The 26033-nt window shown below is 35.3% G+C and overlaps 1 protein-coding gene across 1 annotated transcript; it reads left to right on the forward strand.

Annotated features, from left to right (window-relative positions):
- The first annotated feature begins 3330 nt into the window (after nt 1-3330).
- Nucleotides 3331-9188, forward strand: LOC149177453 (putative inactive cadmium/zinc-transporting ATPase HMA3). The gene is made up of 10 exons (XM_089421757.1): nt 3331-3553; nt 3951-4208; nt 4325-4422; nt 4520-4775; nt 5827-5964; nt 6063-6393; nt 6537-6736; nt 6826-6956; nt 8145-8213; nt 8322-9188. Exons 1-10 carry the CDS (start codon nt 3331-3333, stop codon nt 9186-9188), a joined length of 2571 nt encoding a protein of 856 aa, XP_089277883.1.
- Nucleotides 9189-26033: the final 16845 nt, after the last annotated feature.

Below are 26033 nucleotides of genomic sequence, written 5' to 3' on the forward strand. Positions count from 1 at the left end.
TTTTTTTTCAATTAATAGAATTGCTAAAACTATTAGTATTACCATTATAAACACTAGATACACCACACTTTACTACCATTATAAACATTAAATACACCATACCTATAAACCAAAAGCTTTATAATATGTTATATAACTTTGCCAATTAAACTTAAACTAAATTTAATTAATTTAAATTAACTAAAATTATTAAATAACAAAATTTTTTATTAAAAAAAAACTTATCAATTTTATCTCTCATTTATATTAATTTAATAAATAAATGTAAAGAATAGAAATAATGATTCCTTAATGAAAACAAACACTATATATATATATACCCTAACACAATTATAAATTTAAAAATATTAAATTAATTTAAAAGTATAAATTAAATTAATATTTTAAAAAAATGAATTTAAAATATCGTAAAACCATTATAAATTTAAAAATATTAAATTATTTTAAAAATACAATTTAAATTAATATTAAAAAAAATTCAAAATATCGTAAAACAATTATAAAATTAAAATTAATTTAAAAGTACAAGTTATATTAATATTTTTTTTAAGTATTAGATGTATTTTCAGTGATTAAAAAGAAGATTGATTCTAGTGTAATGAGAGTGAAATATATCATTATAATAATTTTAAGTTTTACTATTAAATAATAATAATAATAATAATAAAATCAATTAATAGAATTGCTAATTAAAACTATTTCATATTACTATTATAAACACTAGATACATTTTCAGTGATTAAAAAAATGATCGATTCTAATGTAATGAGAGTGAAATATATATATATATATTTTCAGTGATTAAAAAAAATGATCGATTCTAATGTAATGAGAGTGAAATATATATATATATATATATATATATATATATATATATATATATATATATATATTTTCCAGATCGAAAAAGCATAACTGTATTTATATCAGAAATATAAACATAGCATTATGTACCAATACATTTAAAGGAATGTCTCTCATATAGATGAAACTATGCAAAGGGATGGAGAACTTGTCACAAAAATAAGCCTCAGCCATACTGATGGGCATCAACAATGCATGCGAGTGAAATATATCATTATAATAACTTTAAGTTTTATTATTAAATAAATATTTTTCTTTCAATTTATAAAATTGCTAATTAAAACTATTTCATATTACCATTATAAACACTAGATACATTTTGAGTGATTAAAAGAATGATTAATTCTAATGTAATAAGAATATCATTATAATAACTTTAAGTTGTATTATTAAATAAATATTTTCTTTCAATTTATAAAATTGCTAATTAAAATTATTTGGTATTACCATTATAAACACTAAACATTATATACACCACACCTTACTACCATTATAAACATTAAATACGCCATACCTATAAACCAAAAACTTTATAATATATTACATAACGTTGTCAACTAAACTTAAACAAAAAAAATTATAATATATTACATAACTTTGTCAACTAAATTTAAAACAAAAAACATTTTTTTGAAACTCTATAAATTTTTAAGATACCTCAATATATTCAAATATAATAATATTTTTAAAATTAAAATTCTAAAATTCCAATCTCGATTGTGATGAAACCCTATTTTATATCTAAAAATTTAACCAAATTCAATTCAAATTTTTCATTTAAAATGAATTTGTTCACTTCTGACAATTTTCTACTTTAAAATTAAAAAACATTATAATATATTACATAACTTTGTCAACTAAACTTAAAACCAAATTACATTTTTTAAACTCTACCAATTTTTAATATACCTAAATATATTCAAATATAATAATATTTTTAAAATTAAAATTCCAAAATTCCAATTTCGATTGTGATGAAACTCTTTTTTATAGCCAAAAATTTGAGCATATTCAATTTAAATTTCCATTTCCGATTAATTTGATCAAGACAATTTAACTTCTGACAGATCCATCATATCTATTTTGTATATATTGCCTCAATATAATATAAAGCTTTTTCTTTTGAAAAAAGACAAGCTTTTTCTTTTGAAAAAAGACAATTTAACTTCTGACAAATTTTTACCAAAAAAATTGACCCAATTCAATTTAAATTTTCATGATGAAACTCTCTTTTATATCCAAAAATTTGACCAAATTCAATTTAAATTTTCCATCTAAAATGAATTTGTTCACGACAAATTTAACTTCTGACAATTTTCTACCCAGAAATTTGACCAAATTCAATATGAATCTCCATTTCAAATTTAACTTCCAGAAATTTTCTACACACTATCTGCAAACAAACCAACGGCCACGTGATTGCCTTTGGTGTACACTGAACTGTCGAGTACAGTTTCAATAGGCGGTACATCTGTACATGAAAATCCATGTGTTTCGTGGGGGTGGGGGCATAATTGATAGAGCCACGCCTTTCCAAATCGGTGGGCTACGATATGGCCGTTACTGCATAACTGTATAGAATAACTAAATTTATTTGTTCCCGATGCCTCTGGTTCCGGTGAATGAAAAATTCTGTAATCCGAATTTTCTGTTATACAAATGCCAATTCTGGCATTATTCCAATGGCTGTTATTCAAATTGCAATTCAGGCATTATTTTAATGGTAACTCTGACAGTTGAGGCCGATGGACAAACATGTATCATGTGAACCATGAATCATTTAAGTGAAATTGTAAAATTGCAATTACAGCTACCGAATTTGGGACAAAATCCTGCCAAAAATAATAATGCCCAAAACAGAGCAACTCCATTGGACATTAGCCTCTGCACAACTCTATTGGAGATCAGCCTACGCGGAGCAATTTCATTGGGGGATTAGCCTATGAGTTGCGTAATGAAACAAATTGTCTGCTTGCCTTTCTATGATTTCGGCATCTTGCAGTTGAAATGAAAGTGGATGGCATGTGAGGGCAGGCATGCAATTTGTATGGAGTACACCTAAGTAATGGATCAAGTAAATTTGACTATACATTCCACAAAACATGGCGTGCTTCTGGGGTATGAAAGTACTTTTTATCCTACTTTCTTTTGTTCCCCAGTAAAATGGTAATGTGTTAGTGTAGAATATTAAATTTCCAGTGTTGATGATGTGTTGAGCATAATGGACTTATGTCTGTCATAGTTGAAAATAAAATGTCAAAATAATTCAGGTCTATGTCGGTGCTGATATAAGCAGCTTGTGGATTGCGAGGTGGATGTTAGGAAAAGAATATGTGTTGGCATGGCAGGGAAATAGAATTATAAATTTAAGGTCTCTAGAGTCTGGGAAAAATCTTTATTTATGTGTTTGTTCATTAACTGCACCTTATATCTGATTTTTCTTGTCACAATTTTCTTCTCTAAGAGATGGAGGCTAAAGTTGCAAAACATGTGACTCAGGTCTCAGGTGATAACCAGGATTTGTGTAAAACAACTTCTAATGTCTTGGGCATCTTCTATCCATCAGAGGTGCCTATGATAGAGAGGGTTCTTCAGCCTCTGAATGGTGTGGAGCGCGTTTCAGTTAATGTTCCTGCAAGAACAGTGACCGTCTTACATGATTCGGTACTCATTCCGCCATCAGAGATAGGTATTGAAATCTTTAAGTTGATAATAGTTCAAGAATTGCTCTGTTAAAAACCAGAGGGAGCGCAAGCACCAGCATAATATTAACAGTATGTTGTATGTTATATTAGTTACCAAGTTTTACCAAACAGACAAACCCACAAAAATCAATTCAGTAGATACTAAAACCATGTAAACACCAGATACATGTTCACCGTGTATTTTATAAGTATCTATTCTGATACTGGCATCTAATCAAATCCCGAAGCAGTTTAGCCCTGGACAAATGAAAAACCCTCAACCTCTCAGAATCCCCTTCTTTTTTATAAAACCCTGCAGAGATAGCCTATGATATTTAACATTTTAGGAAATGATGTTTATTTGCAATTTTAAGATGTTAATGTTTTTATGGCTTTATACAGTTAAGGCATTAAATCAGGCAAGGTTAGATGCAAGTCTTCGCGTGGCTGGACAATTGAAAAGTGCAAGAAAATGGCCAAGTCCTTACACTTTAGTTTCGGGGTTTTGCCTTGCACTTTCTTTCTTTCAGTATCTTTATAGCCCTTTCCGGTGGGTGGCTTTAGGTGCCATAGCTATAGGCATTCTGCCTATATTGCTAAAAAGTTTCGTGGCCCTCCGCAATTTCATGCTGGACATAAATGTGCTCATGGTTATTGCAGGTAATTGACATAATACCTATAGCAGATTAGGTCATATTGGAAGCTTTTACTTTAGCATGAATAATTTTATAATGGGCATATAAAAGCTTTAATTAGGCTAGATGGGTTTGAAACAGTTGCAGGCACTATTGGATTGGGGGATTATGTGGAAGGAGGCACTATTGTCTTCTTGTTTACATTGGCTGAATGGCTGGAAAGTAGATCCAATGACAAAGTGAGCTTAATTTTATGGAAATCCCTAAAAGATTATTAAGTATTGTAGATAAATGTTTGGAATTTTATTAGCAATTCTACTTGGAATTTCCTGGCAGGCTAGAGCAGAGATTTCGTCTGTTATGAATTTAGCTCCACAAACAGCCGTTATTCAAGGAAGTGGAGAGAAGGTATCTGTGAAGGATGTGGCCATTGACACGGTGCTATCTGTCAAAGCAGGGGAGACGATACCTCTAGATGGTATTGTCGTTTCTGGAAGTAGTTCAGTGGATGAAAGTAGCTTGATAGGAGAATCCTTACCAGTGGAGAAACAAGGAGGGGCCAATGTATGGGCTGGTACCATGAATCTGACAGGTAACTTTGCAATCTCTTTCCATTCATTGGGTTCAATTTTATGAAAATATTCTCTATGACATGTTTTCAGTAACCAGCTTTTGGAAAAATTATTCATTTTTTGAAAATATTGAAAACTTTGGAAAAAAAAAAGTAGCATATACCAAAAAAATTCAAAAATACTGTATTTTTAAACATAGATCGAATTACAACTCAATTTCATATAATCGAAAATTGTTTTTAATGGGATATTTCTATAAAATTTGTCTTTGAATTGGGTTTCTCACACTCAGTTATTTTAAATTGCTACATTTTTCATATTTGCTAACAGTATGTTCACTCAACTGAATCTACTATGAATAAAACCAGCAGTTTCTTTTCATCTTTAATAAAATAGTAATAAATTATTTTCTTAAATTAACAAATTCCTCCTTGGAGGAATGATTACAAAAACTTTTTTCTTTTATGTTTGGGAGAATTCCTAAAATTTGTTTAAATTCTACATTTTCATTAAATTAAAATTTATTTAAATTCTACATTTTCATTAAATTCTAAAATGTTGAAATACATTCCTAAATCCAGGATAATGATCTTCAGACATTTATAGTAAAAACAAATTTTCATTACACAATTTGAAAAAAGCAGACAGAAGATTTCCCCAGTGTAGCCACAATCAGTCCAAGTGGTTTTGGTGAACAATTTGTTCCTCTAACGAGGTTGGCTGAATCCTTGAGACATTTGTAGCTAGTCTATTTGTGTTATTTGTGTCATTTATGAAGTAGTTGTATCTGTTTGAAGTTTTTGAAGTTACCCATTCTACAGAAACACTGTTCAAGCTATGTTAAAACTACAGAATAATTTGTATGCTAGAATATAATTTGTATGCTCTGTTCTGTTGATATAACGCATCAATCTTGACTAAAAGCACTAGAAACATGTCAAAAAATGCACACAATCTGTCAAAAAAATCCAAATATTCCATCTGAAAATTGACGGGCAATTTAATGTCCATCTGATGCTGATGAGTATGTTTTCAAATCTCATCTCCTCTTTAAATTTGTGAAAATTGCAGGTTATTTAGGCGTCAAGACAGTAGCCTTAGCAGAAGAATCTACCATGGCAAGGATGGCAAAGCTAGTAGAAGAAGCACAGAATCAACGATCCTCCACCGAAGAGTTCGTGCAAAAGCTTGCAAGATATTATACTCCAGGTCTGTGCACAATATTTAGTTAATGAAAATCAAATTTTCATAGGTCTTGGAGTTCACAAACATCTGATTGTGGTTTTATATCATCTGGCCACCTGCAGTTATTGTGGTGGCAGCTCTAGCAATGGTATTAGCCCCTTGCATTGATCGCTCGCTTGGATTTCGCAAGTGGGCTTATAAAGCCTTAGTTCTTGTGGTAACCGCTTGCCCATGCGCCTTGGTAATCTCAACACCAGTGGCCACAGCGTGTGGGTTGGCCCATGCTGCTAGAGTAGGGCTCCTTATCAAAGGTGGGAAGTATCTGGAAACCTTAGGGAAGCTTAAGGTGGTAGCGTTTGATAAAACTGGAACACTCACAGAAGGAATATTCAGGGTGGTAGATGTAATGTTTGTTGAGTATGAGACCATATATGTGCAGAAATGGTTATCATGGTAAGTCATTACAGATTCACTTTTGTTTGCAGATTGATAAAATTAACAGTAAAATATGTATTTTTGCCATTCACTAGAATTCTTACTCAGATTTCAAGTATTGAAATCTTACTCAGCTTTCAAACATCGAATGAAAATTGCAGGATAGCAAGCCTTGAGAGTAGATCAAGTCATCCCATGTCAGTTGCAATTGTCTCACACTGCCGACAGCAAGGCCTAGAGCCATCAGCTGAGGTAAAGAATTTCACCATCCTGGAAGGAGAAGGCATATGTGGAGAGGTGGACAATCAGAAAATTTACATCGGAAATTCTCGGTTATCAAATCGATTAGGTTGGACCAAATGTAAGCTTGCATCTATCATATCACCCCACCCAGTCTTATTTACTGTGACTAATTCTCTCAATTGACATTGAGAGAGTATAATATTGCAGATGTACCAGACAACTGCGACATCCGAGGAGCAACAGTCGGATATGTTGGAACAGAGGAAAATTTTGTAGGGGCCTTCAGTGTGGCTGATAATTGCCGATCAGAAGCAGCAGCAGCTCTTGATAGACTCAAGGTATTGACCAGGTTATCACGTCCACTTTACAGTTTGGTTGTCTCTAATTTAGTCTTTTTAAATGTTTGGTTTTCTTTAATTTCAGGTAAAAATAAAATAAAATATTTTTGATTTCTTGTCACAGCAGAATCTATAGCATCCATGAGATAAGAATGATAATTATTTTTTACAGTTTTGAGCAAGATATCTAATTACTTTTGCAGTTTTGACAGATATCTTAGCTTGCACTGCCGTCCAAAAAATTCTGTGGAGCAAAATCTTAATATTTCAACTTTTTTTGAATTACATAGATGATCTTTTAGATTCATGTTTCTTTCTATGTTCACTACTAAATTATGAAAGGTGTGCATGAATTGACCAATTACAGATGCACATTATGAAAGGTGTGCATGCATTGACCAATTACAGATGCACTTAAAATTAAGTGGTTGGGTCTTATTTATAGTTTTTACTACTAGTTAAAAATCTTGCAAGTAATGGTATTGTAAGTCACCATTAAATTGAACAAGGAGTTAAATTATGAAAGGCGTGCATGAATTGACCAAGTACAGATACACTTAAAATTAAGTGATTGTGTCTTATTTATAGTTTATAGTTTTTAGTACTAGTTAAAAATCTTGCAAGTAATGATATTGTAAGTCACCATTAAATTGAACAAGGAGTTGCTTCAAGTTTAATTCCAACATCACTGTAAGATGTGGATGCTGTGAGTGTCAATTGGAGTTTCGGATGGTTGGGCTGGATGATTATTATCTTCCCCACCTAAATTTAAATCCTTGTTAGTGTTATGATGAACTATAATATCTTGATAAATATATTTTAATGGCTTCATGTCTATGAATATTGTTGTATTAGTTTCAAACTTCACTGTTAAGTGAGTATACTGGTGAGCTATGAAGTCACCATTTCAATTCCTCGCCCCCGTCCCAGCCCCCTACTGGTGAGCTATGAAGTCACCATTTCAATTCCCCGCCCCGCCCCGATCAAGGTAATATATTGCACATACTCTTTTTAAGAAAAAGAGTATACTTGTAAACTATCCCAGTAACAAACAACCTTACTTTAACAACAACCTTACTCTAACCCCTGGCTAATAGAGAAACTGATTTCTTTCCTCGAAATTGCTGTAAGTCCTTGAAGTTTGAACCGTCTTTTAATATATGTTCTGTGCGTTGTTATCCATTGCAGAAACTAGGAATTCGACTAGCTATGCTCACTGGGGATACAGCCACCTCAGCTGCTCTCATTGAAGAAGAGGTATAATCACACGTGCCCTGCGAGTAAATTCATAGATTAATTTGTACAATTTCAAAACATTATAAGATCCTGCTTCCAAGAATTTATTGACTGTGTGTCCGAATTCAGGTTGGGGAGATTCAAGTTCATTCCCAACTACTCCCAGAGGACAAGGTCCGAATTATCGGAGAGTTAAAGCAGTTGGGCAAGACAGCCATGATAGGCGATGGAATCAACGATGCACCAGCATTAGCCGCAGCAGACATAGGAATAGCCATGGGCGTAGCAGGTTCGGCTGTGGCCATGGAGACTTCAGACATAGCCCTCATGTCTAATGATATCAGGAAAATAGCAGCAGCAGTGAAAATTGGCCGAAGAACATTGAGGAAAATATACATAAACGTTGCCATCTCCATTGTCACAAAGGCTGTTATTTTTGCCCTCGCTGCAGTGGGGATGGTGTACCTCTGGATAGCAGTGCTGGCAGACGTGGGGACCGGTATGCTTGTAACGTTGAACAGCATGCTTCTCTTGAAAGGAGAAAAACGTCATAGCCATGGTGGCCATCGCAATCGCCATCGCCATCGCCATGGCGTTTGCAATCAAGAAAATGGTGATCACCATCACCACCAGGGCGAACACCACCATCACCATAATCATAATTTTGGACACCATCACCATCATGACAATGACTGTCATGACGGGCGTGGTTGTGGGCATGACAGAAATAGTGTAGCTGATTTGTCGCCATCACACGAGGCCAGCAATACCTGCGACGTTGTGAAATGCAGTGCATGCACTTCTCATCCTTCCCTTTACAGCGGCTGTGCCTGCCTGAAGCCGCGGACTAATTCTGCTCATCCGCATTTTGAAAATTGTGCATCAGAAATAAAGCTGAATGGAAGCAATAAAATGATCAATTCTCGTGATCAACATTTAACCCTATCTCAATCAACTGATGGGCAACAGGAGACTGTTGTAGTGATTGAACAGTAAACAGATGTCGTGCGGTTGGCCCAAAGGGCCATGTGATACAATTAAATCGCTCAGTGCCCAAGTTCCGGGACTGGAAAATTTGGGATTTTAGTTCACAGGTAGCCTTCCATAAATCCATTGGTTCGAGAGAAAAGATTCCCTCTCGATTCTGGTTAAATATTGTATGTATTTCTCTGTTTGAGAGGTGATCTTCGAGCAATTCACTGTTATCCATTGGTTCGAGAGAAAAGATTCCCTCTCGATTCTGGTTAAATATTGTATGTATTTCTCTGTTTGATAGGTGATCTTCGAGCAATTCACTGTTTCACACAGGAAACTTACCACTCCACTCGATGGATTGATCTGGTCAAATTGGGTAACCTTCCAAATATTCATTTGCTCATCTGACCTGTCAAAAAAAATTGCATTTTTTTTTACTTAATTTTCCCCTTTTTTTTAATGCCACTCATTTAATTCTGCCATTTATTTAAGTATATGATATATATAGAGTTTGATTGGGGTGGGCAACTAGGCAATCATCACTGATGTTTTTGGAAGTTGGGATATTGATATAATTAAGGGTGATTGTACACAAAAAATTTTTCCATAGATAATTACAATTAAATATTTTTAAATATAAATGGAGTATTCACTTAATATCTTAAATATTAAATATGTTAAAGGGTCAGTGGTGTTTTAAAATTTTAATATTATATTTAAAAAATTATTATCAGTATCGGGAAATTACAATTAAATTTAAATAGGTTAAAGAGACAGTGGTGTTTTAAAATTTTAATATCATATTTAAAAATTTTAATATTATATTTAAAAAATTATTATCAGTATTGGGAAATTACAATTAAATTTAAATAGGTTAAAGAGACAGTGGTGTTTTAAAATTTAATATCATATTTAAAATTTTAATATCATATTTAAAAAATTATTATCAGTATTGGGAAATTACAATTAATTTTTTTTAAGGATAAATGGAGTATTCACTTAATATGTTAAATATGTTAAAGAGTCAGTGGTGTTTTAAAATTTTAATATTATATTTAAAAAATTATTATCATTATTATATTTTTAATAAGAACAAAATAGTATTTAATTAAAAGATATCAATAAAATGATAATAAAATTATGTAACTCATTTCTATTTTTATTTTGATTTTCACGAATTATAGCATTGACTAGTATTTTTAAAATCTGATTTACTATTTATATAAATTATATTTTTATTGAATTATCACATTGACTAGTATTTTTAAAATATGATTTAATATTTATATAAATTATATTTTTATTTTTTAATTTATTGTTGTTAATTATTTTTAAAACATTATATTATATAATTTGAAAAAAAAAATCTCATAGAATATTTTAAAGAGATAAAAAAAATTAAAACATAATATTTTAAAATTTTGGTATTTTTGAAATGCTTTTCTTAATAAAATAAAATATTAAAGAAATTTTATTTTATTTTTAATTTGATAAATTATATTAATCATAATGAACATTAATCATTATCATTAAAAAATTGTATTGAGATATGTATTATAAGTATAAGTGTGTTGATGCTCTTTAACAATGTGTATCATGAGCATAAGTATTTAGATGTCTATTAGTGTTAAATAATGATTTAATTTATAAAGTTGCATTAATATATATCATTTATATTATTTATAGGCATGTCTATTTTGGAATATGGTTTTTAACATGTTCATTTAATTATAAAAAAATATAATTGAACTCAATACTTCTCAATAACAAAGAGTATTAACAATGGGGACTTGATCAATTGAGCTAACCCTCACAACTATTTAAAGGCTTAGGTACTATAAGAGTTATTTATAATTTTCTTACAATATACATAGCTAAAAATTTAATCATTTTATTCAATTTTTTCTCTGTTTCTCTCTTTATATATTAAATTAATTTTTCGTTATTACCATGCTTTTAAATATATATCTCCCTCATATTATTATCCACAATAATTTTTTATTATTAATTAATTTTAAATATATGTTTCCTTCATCCTAAGAAGTAAAAAGCATACTATGAATCTCCACATTGGGTGCACTAATGGGCCATCCAACTTGGCCTCGAGATGAGAACAAACAAGAGTATAAGGAAAGGCAGGTTGCCTTCCACCTAACAGTTTGCATGCACACAACACTTACGCATAAGGAGAAGAGCATATGGTAAGTTAATGGTTATTTTTATGACAGAGTTGGTTCATGTGGCATTTAGGAAAAGTACAATTGCACAATACTTTGTATAGTGAGGAGAGGAGGTTGCTCATTATGGGAGGTCATGGAGTGCAACAAGTAAATAGTGTCGAAAGGTGGCAAGGAGATCAGCTAGTAAGGAGAGAGTGCCTTTGCATGCTTATAAGCAGCCAACTGTGGCAAGAGGAAAAAAAAATGGATTTCTTATATAACATAAGTAATCCATTGAATAATTGAGGCTCGGGGGTCTGATCCTGATCTTGAATAATAATTGCTTCAGACTCCTCTCACCTTCTTGAGCAACCTCCAACAATGCTACTAACAATTGCAAGTTTGATCTATTAGTTCTACCTCTTTGGAATCTTGTTTCAATCCTAAATTTTCTTGTTTTTGGTTCCCTTTTGTTTGTGATTTTTATTGAATTTTGGTTTTTCCTCCCCTTGTTGGGATTAATTGTTCTAGGAGGTCTATTTTTGTTTTAGTTACCCTCCCTTGTCTCTCATGCTTCTCACCTCCACTACTCCCTCTCTAGTCTCCTCCCTTGTCCCTCTAGTCAGCCTCTTGATCATCCCTCCCTATCCTATTAATGTAGGAGCATCCTTGGCCTCAGGAAATCCTCATTAACCAAAAACAAGTTTATGTTGAGTTCATAATAAGTGTTATTACTCCCATGTGTTTTAAGTTGCTCATACACCTATCATATTAGTTGTTGATACACCCAACTGGTAGTTGCTACTACTCTTGTAGCTACATTTTATTAAAGAGATGACTAATTTTGAGTAACTAACACTCTTAGGATCGCATGTTGAATCTCATGTTGCGTGGAGTTGCTGACACATTCAAAAATCGACAATTGTTTAGTTGCATTGCTATAAGACAACCACTACTAGATGCTCTGCGAGAATGAGACGGATGTTACAAATTTGGTTTGTCTGCATACTGAGAGGACGAAAATCGACTCAATTATGGAAGTCAAAGAGGTCGGCGACATGGGAAGTGATTTGTTTCAGTAGAATATGAAGAGGTCAATAGCATGAGATAAATTGCATGAACATGGAAGAAAAGGGGCTTTTTTATATTGGTTTTCCATTGGTTCGTTCGGGCTCCTTGCTCTTGGGTTGTTGGTGTTGGTTTGGCTGCTGCACAATTTTCAAATATTGTGACTGGCTGTTGTACAAGTTAGTGAAGGTGTCTAGTTGTTGTGTTTGGCGTTGCAGTGCAACAACCTAGGAATTTCAAGCACTCTTAGAACTCCACTCACAGATTTGCATTCTTGTATGTAATAGCACATTTTGAATAAAAAAGAAGTATTTGAATCCTTTATGTGTTATGATGATCAGACTTGAATTACTCTTTATTCGTGTTGTGTGTTTTAGTCATTAAATTATTTAAAATAGTAGCTAAAAAACCAAATGGCCTCAATTGTGTGCTTTGTAATAGCAATCCAACTTTTGTAGGTACTATGAAAGCTACAGAATATGATTTGCATCACCTATGCCCTTCTTTCTCCTTTTTTTTGAGTCCTGCCCCTCATTGCATCGAGCCTTCCCCCTCCCTACTTTATGCTTCTAAGTTCCCTTTATTCCCTCCTTCTTTTTGCTTCCCCTATTTCATATGTTCTAGAAAGTCACTATCCCCTTCTACCGAGTCTTTAGCTTTCCCTTCCCTCTATATGGCTAAGCATTCATTATCTGGGCCATCTTTCAAAGGCAGGTAAGGACGTTGTATCCCCCCCTCTTCTCTATACTTCAGTGCTCCCTCCATTCGTGGCACCCAGGCACAATCAACTGAAAGAGAAACTACGGAAAAATACAGGGACATTATCCCTACAACTGTTCAAAGATAAATATTTGGCGTTGAAGAACAAGTAAGGAAATCCCTTAGGTACATTCTTGACATGTGTATCGACCAGGAAATCAGAGACTAGATCCCAGACATTGGGAACTCTACTAGAGCTAGAGCCTCTTCCCACATGTGGTCAATCAATCTATATTAGCACATAAAGACTCTAATGGGAAGAGTACTTACTGACAAGGTTGATACTCAGCAAGAAATCATCATATGCATGGCAAATATTTTGGAGAAAGTGGATAAAATCAACAAGAACATCTCACTCCTAACTAAGAGGTTGGTAGACATGGATCCCTCTACATCAAACTCTAATAGAGAGCCTCATTCACCTAGCTCAAAGGACACCCTTGAAGAATTAAAGGCAAAAAAGCACCACCTCATAGCAATGGTTTGATTTTCAATAGTCTTTATATGACCTCTGGTCTATCTCAACTTTTCTATGTAGTTTCTTTATCATCAAAATTTCAAGTTAAACATTGCATGAACAATCACAAAATTTTGTGCTTATGCTATTGATTTGGTTTCCTGAGTGGCAGACCAGTAGCCATAATCACTTATGTATACCCATGTTTTTTTATAATAATATAAATATTATGATCTAGCAAAAAAAAAACATACTATGAAATACTCTCTCTCTCTCTCTCTCTATATATATATATATATATATATGTGTGTGTGTGTGTGTGTGTGTGTGTGTGTGGATATTTTTTAAATGTTACATGTCAACTACATATTAATTATGCCAATAGGCATGTCTATTTTGGAATAGAGCTTCCAAAATTTTAATTTAATTATCAATAATTATTAGGTGGATGGAAGGGATTTAACTTCCATGGAATATTCTAGAATGTTCTTAGTATACACAAATCAAAGGTTGAGATTTGTCTCCAAAGGGTGAGATGTATTATGAAGCAAGTGCTTTGATGTTGTTGACGGTGCTGGACCCGCCAACATGTCAAGGGATCTCCCTAGTAAGAAGTCCCAACTGGACTTCAGACTGTTATGTGTAGGAGTCCCAGTAGTGGGTCGTACGGTATCGCCTTGATCGTGGTTTCCCACAGAGGTAAGTAGGATGTCCTTGTTGGTAGCAAGGGTGTGACATGCGCATCAAGCTAAGGAAGGTGCATGAACAGTTCTAACACACGAAAGGTGGAGTGAGTGCGGCCCTTAGAAACCTGTGGAAGCACGCAGCTTGGAAGGGAACACACGAGCAAAGATGCATCACGAACTCAAAGGAAGGCGAACAAACAATCCAAAGTGATGGTTAAACCAACAACACATCTCAGTAAGATTCATACACACATATACAGAAAGAGTCTATACATACATGTGTAAGCAAACATATACATATATCATTAGAGTAACCAAGATAACTGAAATACAATAACAACACATGCATGAAACGTGTTGGCTCTGTTATATTAAGAAGTGAAAGTTCCAATCATACAATACAACCATGACCAACCACTAGTCCTGATAATGGAACGTTATGGTCATTGTCGCCTGCTCCTCCAAAGAGATGTACTAGTTCTGCACATTGGAGAAGTCAAGACTTGTTACAATACACTCCACGCTTTCTCTAAGATACTCTTATCAGAAGCTTGGCTGCCCAAAATCCCTTACAATGAGTTATGAGGTTCTATAAATAACAAAGGGTGGAGTGACCCTTGACATTCCCCTTTGTGACTCTTCACCTACTACATGACTATTACATTCAACTATCGACACTTGGACTTTTACTTTACAAGATGTTACATACAATCTACACATGTACCCATGTGAGAAAAAATAGGCTTGAGCAAGCCATGGAAGCTATCACTAAGACTCGAACATTTGTGGGAAGACTAACTCTTCGACATCCTCGCGATGATCGACGGTGGCGAACTGATGCCAAGTTTGGTCGTCTGTGATGGTGTCCACGTGCTCAATGGTGACATCCTACTGAAAGAGAACTCTTGCCTTCATTCCATCCGGATACATCGATATGGCTCCTCTGTCTAACTAGTCTGATAACATGCGCATCATCATCTTGAGTGTAGTTGGACCAGCAACATACTAATGCATATTGTCTGTGCTGATCTCCAAGTGTGTGTTGGTGACCATGCACATCAACTTGTCAAAATACATGTTCAGCTCTAGTCAGACTTTCTTCTTGTCTTTGCCTCGGTGAGTGTGCCAATGGGTGTGATCGCATGCATGTGCATAATGACATCCATGCTCCTGAACACCCTTTCATGTAATCGACGGCACTGCTCACCCTGTCTGCTCTACGCCAACTACTGGGCTGGGTCTATAACCTGTATGGGGGTGATTTCATTAGTCTGTGTATGTTGTGCCTCCTGCTATACATGTTCCTGCTACAACTGTGTCTCTCGTCTGTGCAACTCTTGTTCTTCCTTGATTTTCCACCTCAACACCTACAACTCCTTCTCTATTTCTCTCTCTGCCTTTGCATGATCCTCTTGTCGCGTCATCACATCATAGCCTCAGTCTCCAAAGTCGCTTTCATCACAAGTGGATCTGATTGAACTTGCAACTTTGCTTTGCCTCTACGTTGTCAACAACCTTCCTCTTGCATTTATCGCATGCAAATATGCTATCTTCTGCTACTATCAATGGTGTTGCTCATTGTGATGCCACTGTCATTTCATCTTGATATCCTTGTCTATGAACAACGTGATGTCTTCATAGATAGGAAACTTCATAGACACTTGATCAACTGCATCCCCAGTTGCCCTCTCAATGGTGTCTTTGACTCTGCTCTCCTAGAAGCCATTTTACCTGTGCTGCTGAGAGGCAAATGAACACCTGTGATACCTAGAGACATAGCAACACTCATGGAAAGAAATCTATCAATTGAAAACAAAAACAAACTGGAGGACTAACATGCAACATACCTATGTGACTGTCTGTGAAGATTGCGCAATTTTCACCGGGAGGCTGGAAGACTGACTACCGAAACTACATAAGGCACAGTTTGGGCTACCGAGAGGCTAACTGACTGCTAGAACTATGCAATGCACATTCCATCCTGGCCTGCTAAGGACTAAAACTACGCAATGCGCAATTTCAATCAGCAGTGACATGCAAACCAGCAAACTGTGTTACATAGTTTCTGGAGCCAGCAAGGCACTGCCTCCCAGAATTGCGCAATGCAAGCCTGAAGGTCAGTGTTGGGCTAGACTTGCACAATTTCTGGAGGGAAGGCAAAGCCTTCACTTCCATACATATGCAATGCTAGCCAGGCAAGGCAAGGTCAGGGCTAAGGCAGCCCAGACCCGCTGAAGGGTGATTGAAAACATGAGAAGTGTGGGCTTCAGAAAATGGGAAAACATGCATGTGTGTGAAGCGGGTCGCCACAACGACAACCGTTGGTGCAAAAACAGTGTCATGCATGCGACAGTAGTGAGATGCAAATGAAAATTGAAACAACGCTTCTACAAGCTAACATACATCAAAATGATAGCAATCACTCATTGAAATCAAGTAGACAACACGTACACAAAGCGAAACACAAAAAATGACAAAAATGCAGTGCAAGACATGAGAAGCAGACTCACCCTAAAACAGCTAAGTTGAAAGTGTCGAAGACTCTTGGATGCGATGTGGGATGTCAGAGTTACAATATCGATGTGAGGAATGAGATCTACAGCATCCGTTTCATAAGTTTTGATAAGATCAAGGTTATGACGTGCATGCCACAAATCTAGGAAAAAGCGACACTAGGTAGGAGGCTTCTAAAACGATCTTTGCATGTAACCTCCAGCTGCTAAAAATAGATCCCTCAAATCTAGGGATGCCTTTTGCATGTTGCCTTTGTTATTTCAAGAAAAGCAGCCCATGCATGCAAATCAGTTTTGCTCAGTCCTAGAGGGAACCGTCAACCTGAAGGCACAGGCATCGGTCTACAAGCCTGGGATGAAAATTTACACAGTTTCTGGGCTGAAAAGAGTTGGCAAGCATTGCGTAATTTCTAAGCTGAGTAGGTCATTTCCTCCCAGAATTACGTAATTTATGGGTTGAGGCCCAGTGCCGGGTCAGATTGCGTGGTTTTATGAAGGAGGACTGCCTGACTATACTGTGCAATTATGGACCCAACAGGCTGCCTAGCTGATTTGCGTAATTTATGGATGGAAGGCTGGTTCCCCTCCAGAATTGTGCAATTTTCTGGGGGAGTGTCTCGGCGAACAAATGTTCTAAGTTTGGAATGACGGCCTACGAGAGGAAGACAAATAAGCTAACATGCACAGGCCGGCAGGGCACTGAAACTCAGTTGAAGCCTAAGTACTTGACAATGCAAGACAAGCTGCTAAGGATGGTTGGTAGGGAGGCTCCAAAACGAAGCTAGGACAAAATTTTGGAGGGTGGTTGTAGCCACTACAACACTTGGCGACACACTAGTAGATCTCCAACTCTATGCATAGACCTTATTCATGAAAAGCAAGTCTAACACCTCCGGAAGTATTGTTCAGTTCTCGAATCGTCTCAGCTTCCACACTTGCTTGATTATAAGATATAGCATCCGCCATGCTCTTGATCGGTTGGCACACATTCTAAGCCAATTCAACATAGTTGTTTTGAATGGGATAAGGGGTATATTGGTGCACAAGCCATATGATAGTCAGAGTTTAAGTTTTCATTTCTAGTGTTGCTCCACTACCAACAGGCCTAGACAATACCCCGACGGAGTCATGTAGGAACACAAGCATCGCCCCACTGCCAGCGAGCCTGGTCAGTACCCGACGGAGTTACTTGTATCACCTCTCTACGCATGAAGCCTTTCTCTTCTTTCGCCTTATTTCAAATTTTTTTCCGAATTTTTCACATTTTCATTTTTTTCATTTTCATAACCGTGCCTAGAACTTATTCATTTCAAAGGCGGAAGAGGGATCCCGACATATTGAGAGGAGAATAAGTTGTTCCTTCATAAAAGTAGTTTTTATATACCTATGACATGCTTATTAAGGTTTTCCCCCTCACCTTACTCTACTTGACTGAGCTGACAAGGGTTAACTCAAAACAACCGACAAGAGTAAGTGACACTAGTTAACGTGCAAGTGTTGTGTTTTCACCATGTCTCACTTTGAACAACACGTATTTTCCATAGATGTATCATGGAATAAAGACAACAAGTTCTTCATACATAGGTAGGACAACAGATAACCAAGTATTGATAACTGCACAAGTCATGTTGTACTTTACCCAGCGTGTTTCAAGAGTGGCACACAGTTTTATGTGAAACTAACCTACGAACATAAACACGCAAACAAACCAAAAACAAAGCAAAAGCAAAATTAAATGTGTAAGCAAAGCGAGTAAGCAAACAAACAAACAAGCAAGCAAACAGACAAAGTAAGAATCAAACATGCATGCAAGCAAACAAACCAAAAACAAACACTACTCCTACTCCTAAACTAATGGTGCATGGGACTGCTCACGTGAAGTGATACTTCCAATGCAGCCACTAGTGACTTCGACAACCCATGTTGGTGAAAGCATAGTTCACGAACAACATATTAGGGCAAACCAACATAGATGAAAGATATAACAATAAAGACAAACACACTCCGGTCTTAAGTGCATCCTCAAAAAAGAAGTGAGTGGAAGCACATGAAATAGTACACCATCATGACAATGACAGGCGTGGTTGTGGGCATGACAAAAATAGTGCAGCTGATTTGTCCCCATCACACGAGGCCAGCAATACCTGCTATGTTGTGAAATGCAGTGCATGCATTTCCCATCCTTCCCTTTACAGCGGTTGTGCCTGCCTGAAGCCGCGGACGAATCGCTGCTGTCAAAATTCTGCTCATCCGCATTTTGAAAATTGTGTATCAGAAATAAAACTGAATGGAAGCAATAAAATGATCAATTCTCATGATCAACATTTAACCCAATCTCAGTCAACTGATGGGCAACAGGAGACTGTTGTTGTGATTGAACAATAAACAGATCTCGTGGGATTGGCCCAAAGAGCCATCCGATACAATTAAATCGCTCAGTACCCAAGTTCCGGGACTAAAAAATTTGGTATTTTAGTTCACAGGTGGCCTTCCATAAATCCATTGGTTCGAAAGAAAAGATTCCCTCTCGATTCTTGTAAAATATTGTATGTATTTCTCTATTTGATAAGTCATCTTCCAGTAATTCATTGTTTCACACAGGAAACTTACCACTCCCCTCGATGGATTGATCTAGTCAAATTGGGTAACCTTCCAAATATTGATTCGCTCATTTGACATGTCAAAAAAATTTGCATCTCTGTTCTTACTTAATTTTTCCATTTAATTTTTTGAATGCCACTCATGCAATTCTGCCATTTATTTAAGTATATGATATATATAGTTTGATTGGGGTGGGAAACTAGGCAAACATCAGTGATGTTTTTGGAAGTTGGGATATTGATATAATTAAGGGTGATTGTACACATTTTTATTTCCTAGATAAATATTTATAAAATAGTTTGATGTGGGGTTATATATTATTTTGAAATTATATAAAAGTGATAATTGGGATACTTTCTTATCAGATAAATATTGGGAAATTACAATTAAATATTTTTAACGATAAGAATAAATGGAGTATTCACTTAATATGTTAAATATATTAAAGAGTAAGTGGTGTTTTAAAATTTTAATATCATATTTAAAAAATTATTATCACCATTAAATTTTTACTAAGAACAAAATATTATTTAATTAAAAGATATCAATAATAAAATGATAAAATTATGTAACTCATTTCTATTTTTATTTTGATTTTCATGAATTATCACACTCATAAGTATTTTTAAAATATGATTTAATATTTATATGAATTATATTTTTATTGAATTATCACATTGACGAGTGTTTTTAAAATATGATTAAATATTTATATAAATTAGATTTTTATTTTTTTTAATTTATTGTTGTTAATTATTTTTAAAACATTATATTATATAATTTGAAAAAAAAAAATCTCCCAAAATATTTAAAAAAAAAAATAGAACTTAATATTATTAAAGAGATAAAAATTTTGGTACTTTTGGAATGCTTTTCTTAATAAAATAAAATATTAAAGAAATTTTATTTTATTTTTAATTTGATGAATTATATTAATCCTAATGAACATTAATTATTATAATTAAAAAATTGTATTGAGATATGTATCATAAGCATAAGTGTGTTGATGCCTTTTAACAATAGGTATCATGAGCATAAGTGTTTTGATGTCTACTGGTGTTAAACAATGATTTAATTTATAAAGTTGCATTAATATATATCATTTATAGGCATGTTTATTTTGGAATATGGTTTTTAACATTTTAATTTAACTATAAAAAAAATATAATTGAACCCAAGACTTCTCAATAACAAAGAGTACTAACAATGGGGACTTGGTCAATTGATCTAACCCTCACAACTATTTAAAGGCTTAGCTACTATAAGAGTTATTTATAATTTGCTTACAATATACATAGCTAAAAAATGAATTATTTTATTCAACTTTTTTTCTCTTTCTCTCCGTATATATTAAATTATTTTTTTTGTTATTATCATGCTTTTAAATATATATCTCTCTCACACTATTATTCACATTAATTTTTTATTATTAATTATTTTAAAATATATGTTTCCTTCATCCTAAGAAGTAAACAGCATACTATGAATCCCCACATTGGGTGCACTAATGGGCCATCCAACTTGGCCTCAAGATGAGAACAGACAAGACTATAAGGAAGAAAGGCATGTTTCCTTCCACCTAACAGTCTGCATGGACACAACACTGACGCATAAGGAGAAGAGCATATGGTAAGTTGATGGTTATTTCTATGACACAATTGGTTCATGCAACATTTAGGAAAAGTACAATTGCACAGTACTGTTGAAAATAGCAACAAGAAATGATAAAAATAGAATCCAGAAATTCCAATTTTAATTTGTCCTTGAATTAAAATTGTTAATTAAAATCGAATTTAGTCTCACCAGCTACTTGGAAATAATTAATTAAGTTATTTTGATTTAATTAGTTGGAGAAATTCAAGTTAGAAGTCTTTCTGCAGTCATGCAACAATTATCCCTTAAATTAAGGAGATTATCCCTTAATTAAGGAGATAAGATTGAGTTATATTTGAGTTGTAATTAGTTAGCTCAGTTTACTGAGTTAAGTCCAGTTAAATTAGTTCCAAACTATTTGAGGAACTAATTGTGAGTTATCAGTCGGTTGATGCATGCATGCACTCAACTAGTGTACTCCAGTTAACTACAGATTCCCTCATCAGAAACTCATGCATGTTTATTCTAAGAAAGACCCAGTTGAGCTAAATGTCAAGGACAGTGTACTATCAGTTGCATGTGTTTTCCTATAAAGGAAACTTATGCATGCAATCAAGGTAAGGTTCCTTGAGGATTGTGCAGTTCTGATAGGGTGTGAGATCAGTGTGAGAGATCAATTTTCCACTTGGTTGGAGAAGACCATCCCAGAGGAACAACACAAGGAAATAGGAGCTTGGAGGGCAGAGGAGAAGGCTTGTGAGAAGCTTTGATTGCCTGTGAGCATCCAAGAGGATTGTACTAAGAGCTGGCTAGCTGTGAGAGCTAAGGCTTTGTATAATTCTGATGTATTTCCACCTTGTATGATAATACAGATAGAGGGGTTTTTAGCTGAGGCTTTTCACAAAGTATTTTCATGTGTATTGTGTGATTGATTCTTCTTCTTATGGTTATATGTGTTCAACTCGATCTTGCTCAATCTTTAAGCTTCCACAAATTGCTTGATAGTAGAAGTAGATTATAGTATTTTTCTTTGGTATATTGCATTATCGAGTTAATCTACTGTCAGATTTTCTTACATAAGTCTTAGAGCGACATTGGTAGAGAGAATTTGCAAAATTTCTACAAGTACTTTGTATAGTGAGGAGAGGAGGTTGCTTAGTATGGGAGGTCGTCGAGTGCAACAAGTGAATAGTGTCGAAAGGTGGCAAGGAGATCAACTAGTAAGGAGAGAGTGCCTTTTCATGCTTATAAGCAGCCAACCATGGCAGGAGGAAAAAAAAATGGATTTCTTATATAACAGAAGTAATCCATTGAATAATTGAGACTAGGGGGAGGAAAAAATATTGGATTTCTTATATAACAAAAGTAATCCATTGAATAATTGAGGCTAGGGGGTATGATCCTAATCTTGAATAACAATTTCTTCATAATCCTCTCACCTTCTTGAGAAACCTCCAACAGTGCTACTAACAATTGCAAGTTTGATCTAGTAGTTCTACCTCTTTGGAATCTTGTTTCAATCCTAAATTATCTTTTTTTGGTTCCCTTTTGTTTGCGATTTTTATTGACTTTTGGTTTTTCCTCCCCTTGTTGTGATTAATTATTCTAGGAGGACTATTTTTGTTTTAGTTTCCCTCCCTTGTCTCTCTTGCTTCTCATCTCCATTGCTCCCTCTCTAGTCTCCTCCATTGTCCCTCTAGTCAGCCTCTTGATCACCCTCCCTACCCAATTAATGTAGGAGCATCCTTGGCCTCAGGCAATCCTCATTAACCAAAAACAAGTTTATGTGAGTTCATAATAAGTGTTATTACTCCCATGTGTTTTAAGTTGTTGATACACCTATCATATTAGTTGTTGATACACCCAACTGGTAGTTTCTACTACTCTTGTAGTTGCATTTTATTAAAGAGACGACTAATTTTGAGTTACTGACACTCTTATGATCACATGTTGAATCTCCTGCTGCGTGGAGTTGTTGACACATCCAAAAACCAACAATTGTTTAGTTGCACTGTTATAAGACAACCACTACTAAGTGCACAATGAGAATAAGATGGACGTTACAAATTTGGTTTGTCTGCATACTGAGAGGAAGCAAATCGACTCAATTCTAGAAGTCAAAAAGGTCGGTGACATGGGAAGTGATTTGTTTCAGTGGAATATGAAGAGGTCAGTAGCATGAGGATACATTGCATGAACATGGAAGAAAAGGGGATTTTTTCTATTGGTTTTCTATTAGTTCGTTCAGGCTCCTCTCTCTTGGGTTGTTGGTGTTGGTTTGGCTATTGTACAATTTTCAGATATTGTGACTGGTTGTTGTACAAGTTAGTGAAGGTGTTTGGTTTTGGTGTGTGGCATTATAGTGTAACAACCTAGGAATTTCAAGCACTCTGAGAACTCCACTCACAGATTTGCATTCTTGTATGTAATAACACATTCTGAATAAAAAAGAAGTATTTGAATCCTTTCTGTGTTCTCGTGATCAAACTTGAATTACTCTTTATTCATGTTGTGTGTTTTAGTCATTAAATTAATTAAAATAGTAGCTAAAAAATCAAACGGCCTCGCTTGTGTGCTTTGTAATAGCAATCCAAATCTTGTAGGTACTGTGAAAGCTACAGAGTTCCATCACTTATTCCCTCCTTTATCCTTTTTTTCTTTAGTCTTGCCCATCGTTCCATTGAGCCTCCCCCCTCCCTACTTCGTGCTTGTAAGTGTAGAAATTTGAATAGTATAACACTTATTCACAGAGATTATCCTGATTATACACTATTTGCGGAATGCATGCATAATACATAACCTCCTCTACCATTGATCATCAATTTGCGGAATAAAAAAAACAATCGCATGCGCACATTGAAACATCAATCACACATATCAACACAGTATGTAATGGGGAAAGAATACAGCTAAAAACCCCCAACTATCTGTATATTATAATGATAGAGAAAATGTAACAATACATAGTACAATACTCCTCACAAGTACTCAGTAATATCTCCACATGCTACACACAAAACTAGCTCAGATATGAACAAGTCACGGGTTCAAATCTCCTCCACTGTTTGCCTGCCTCTACTGCGCAATCCAAGTTGAGAATAGATCAGATCCAAGTTCGAATTCCCTTGGCTTGTACTGCGCAATCCTCATTGGCAATCTCAATAAATTATTGTGCAAAAATCATGCACAGCTATAGTCACAATTGATAGTAGTCTCACCCTTTCACCCACCTCTAACACTTGTCTCCACTGAACTGTCCATGCACTGAGTTAACTGATGTATTCTTTAGTTGATTTATGAGTTAATAATTAGTGAATTAATTAATAATTAATTCACATCACTCATCAGTAGTGTATTTGGCAGTTAGACTAAATACAACTAGTTCAACTAAGTCAAACTAAACACAACTCCATCAACTCCTCAATCAACTCCACCAAACTCAATCACTTGAGTTCTAACTAAAGTCCATCATGCAATAGCTCAACTAACCCATAGGAAAAGCGTATTTCCTTCTGGCAGTTGCATGTGCCACATCCGTAGCTCGATCTGAAGTGCTGCAAGAGGATAAGATAATGTTTATAGTCCAAATATTATTAAGAGCTAATAATATTCGACTGTTCTATTTTTTTACTGGCGGTCTAAAAATAGACTCCGCCCATATGTCTAAAAATAGAGGTGCATCTATTTTTACCAACATGACCAATCATCCATAAATAGCATCCTGCAACTCATAGTCCATGATCCATATGTCTAAAAATAGACTTTGCGCCAAAAATGGCCTGCGGGCCCACTTAGTGAAGGCAACTTCTTTTCACTAAGCTCCATCATCTTGTTGCATTTTCAATACTCCCTCTCAACAAGATATGGATTATCTACAACCCCTATCCTGCCTTTGTGGTATTCGAATTTGCTCCTGGTGAGCACCTTCGTCAAGATATCAGCATCCTGATCCTCCGTGGGAATGTATGAAAGTAACATGATTCTCCGCTGCATACAATCTCTGATATGATGGTACCTGATGTCGATGTGCCTGGATCTGTCATGAAATACTAGATTAGCCGAGAGTTTAATGCAACTCTAGTTATCACAATAAATCACAGTAGGCTCCAAGTGTGACCCGAACAACCCGACCAAGATCTTCCTCATCTATATAGCCTCGCATGCAGCCAAACTTGCTGCCATATACTCGGCCTCTGCTGAACTGAGTGCCACGGATATCTGCTTCTTGCTGTACCAAGAAACTGTTGTCGACCTGATACTAAAGATCCCTCCAGATATGCTCTTTCTGTCCGTTGGGCTCCCTGCCCAATCTGCATCCGTGAAGCCACATAGCTTCACCTCATCCTCCTGTATGTACCACAATCCATATCCCGATGTGCCTCTGAGATAACGCAATACATGCTTGCCTGCCTTCCAGAAGAGCTTGGTTGGCTTAACCATAGCTTGTGAAAGCTGGTTAACAGCATAGCAAATATCGGGTCGTGTATTGACTAGATACATAAGCGACCCCACCAACTGTTGATAAACAGTGGCATCCACTACCTTCGCTGAAGTAGCATCCTCCTTCCTCCAACCTCCAGGAAGAGGAGTATCAACAGGCTTGCAGCCATGCATGTTGAACTTCCCCAGTATCTCCCGGGCATACTTGCCCTGAGAAACAAATAGTCCATCACTACGCTGCCAAATTTCCAATCCCAGGAAATAATGAAGGAGGCCCAAGTCCTTCATCTCAAACTCTCTAGCAAGATCCTCCTTGCATGAAAGTATCAACAGCTCATCTCCCGTCAAAATCAAATCATCTACATAAAGTACAATGATCAGAAACTTACCCTCCACCACAATCTGGTATAGGTTAGGATCCGCCTCACTCTGTGAGAAGCCTCGGGCAACAAATCTTGCCTTGTACTTCTCCACACTCCCATCAACTACCTGCTTCACTTTGTAGATCCATCTCGAACCCACCATTGATTTCCCTTCCGGTCTTGGGACAATCTCCCATGCACTGTTTCTGACAATCGAATCATACTCTT

Source organism: Pinus tabuliformis, chromosome 4_1 (genome assembly GCF_031772625.1).
Source record: "Pinus tabuliformis cultivar Carrire ecotype Pingquan chromosome 4_1, CPIR1, whole genome shotgun sequence".
Classification (NCBI taxonomy): Eukaryota; Viridiplantae; Streptophyta; class Pinopsida; order Pinales; family Pinaceae; genus Pinus; species Pinus tabuliformis.

Bases quoted from the DNA above. Each gene is read 5' to 3' on its own strand.
- LOC149177453 (XM_089421757.1), top strand. From the start codon at position 3,331: ATGGAGGCTAAAGTTGCAAAACATGTGACTCAGGTCTCAGGTGATAAC. The intron at 3,554-3,950 runs GTATTGAAATCT...GGCTTTATACAG, and splicing joins CATTCCGCCATCAGAGATAG to TTAAGGCATTAAATCAGGCA. The intron at 5,965-6,062 runs GTCTGTGCACAA...GGCCACCTGCAG, and splicing joins TGCAAGATATTATACTCCAG to TTATTGTGGTGGCAGCTCTA.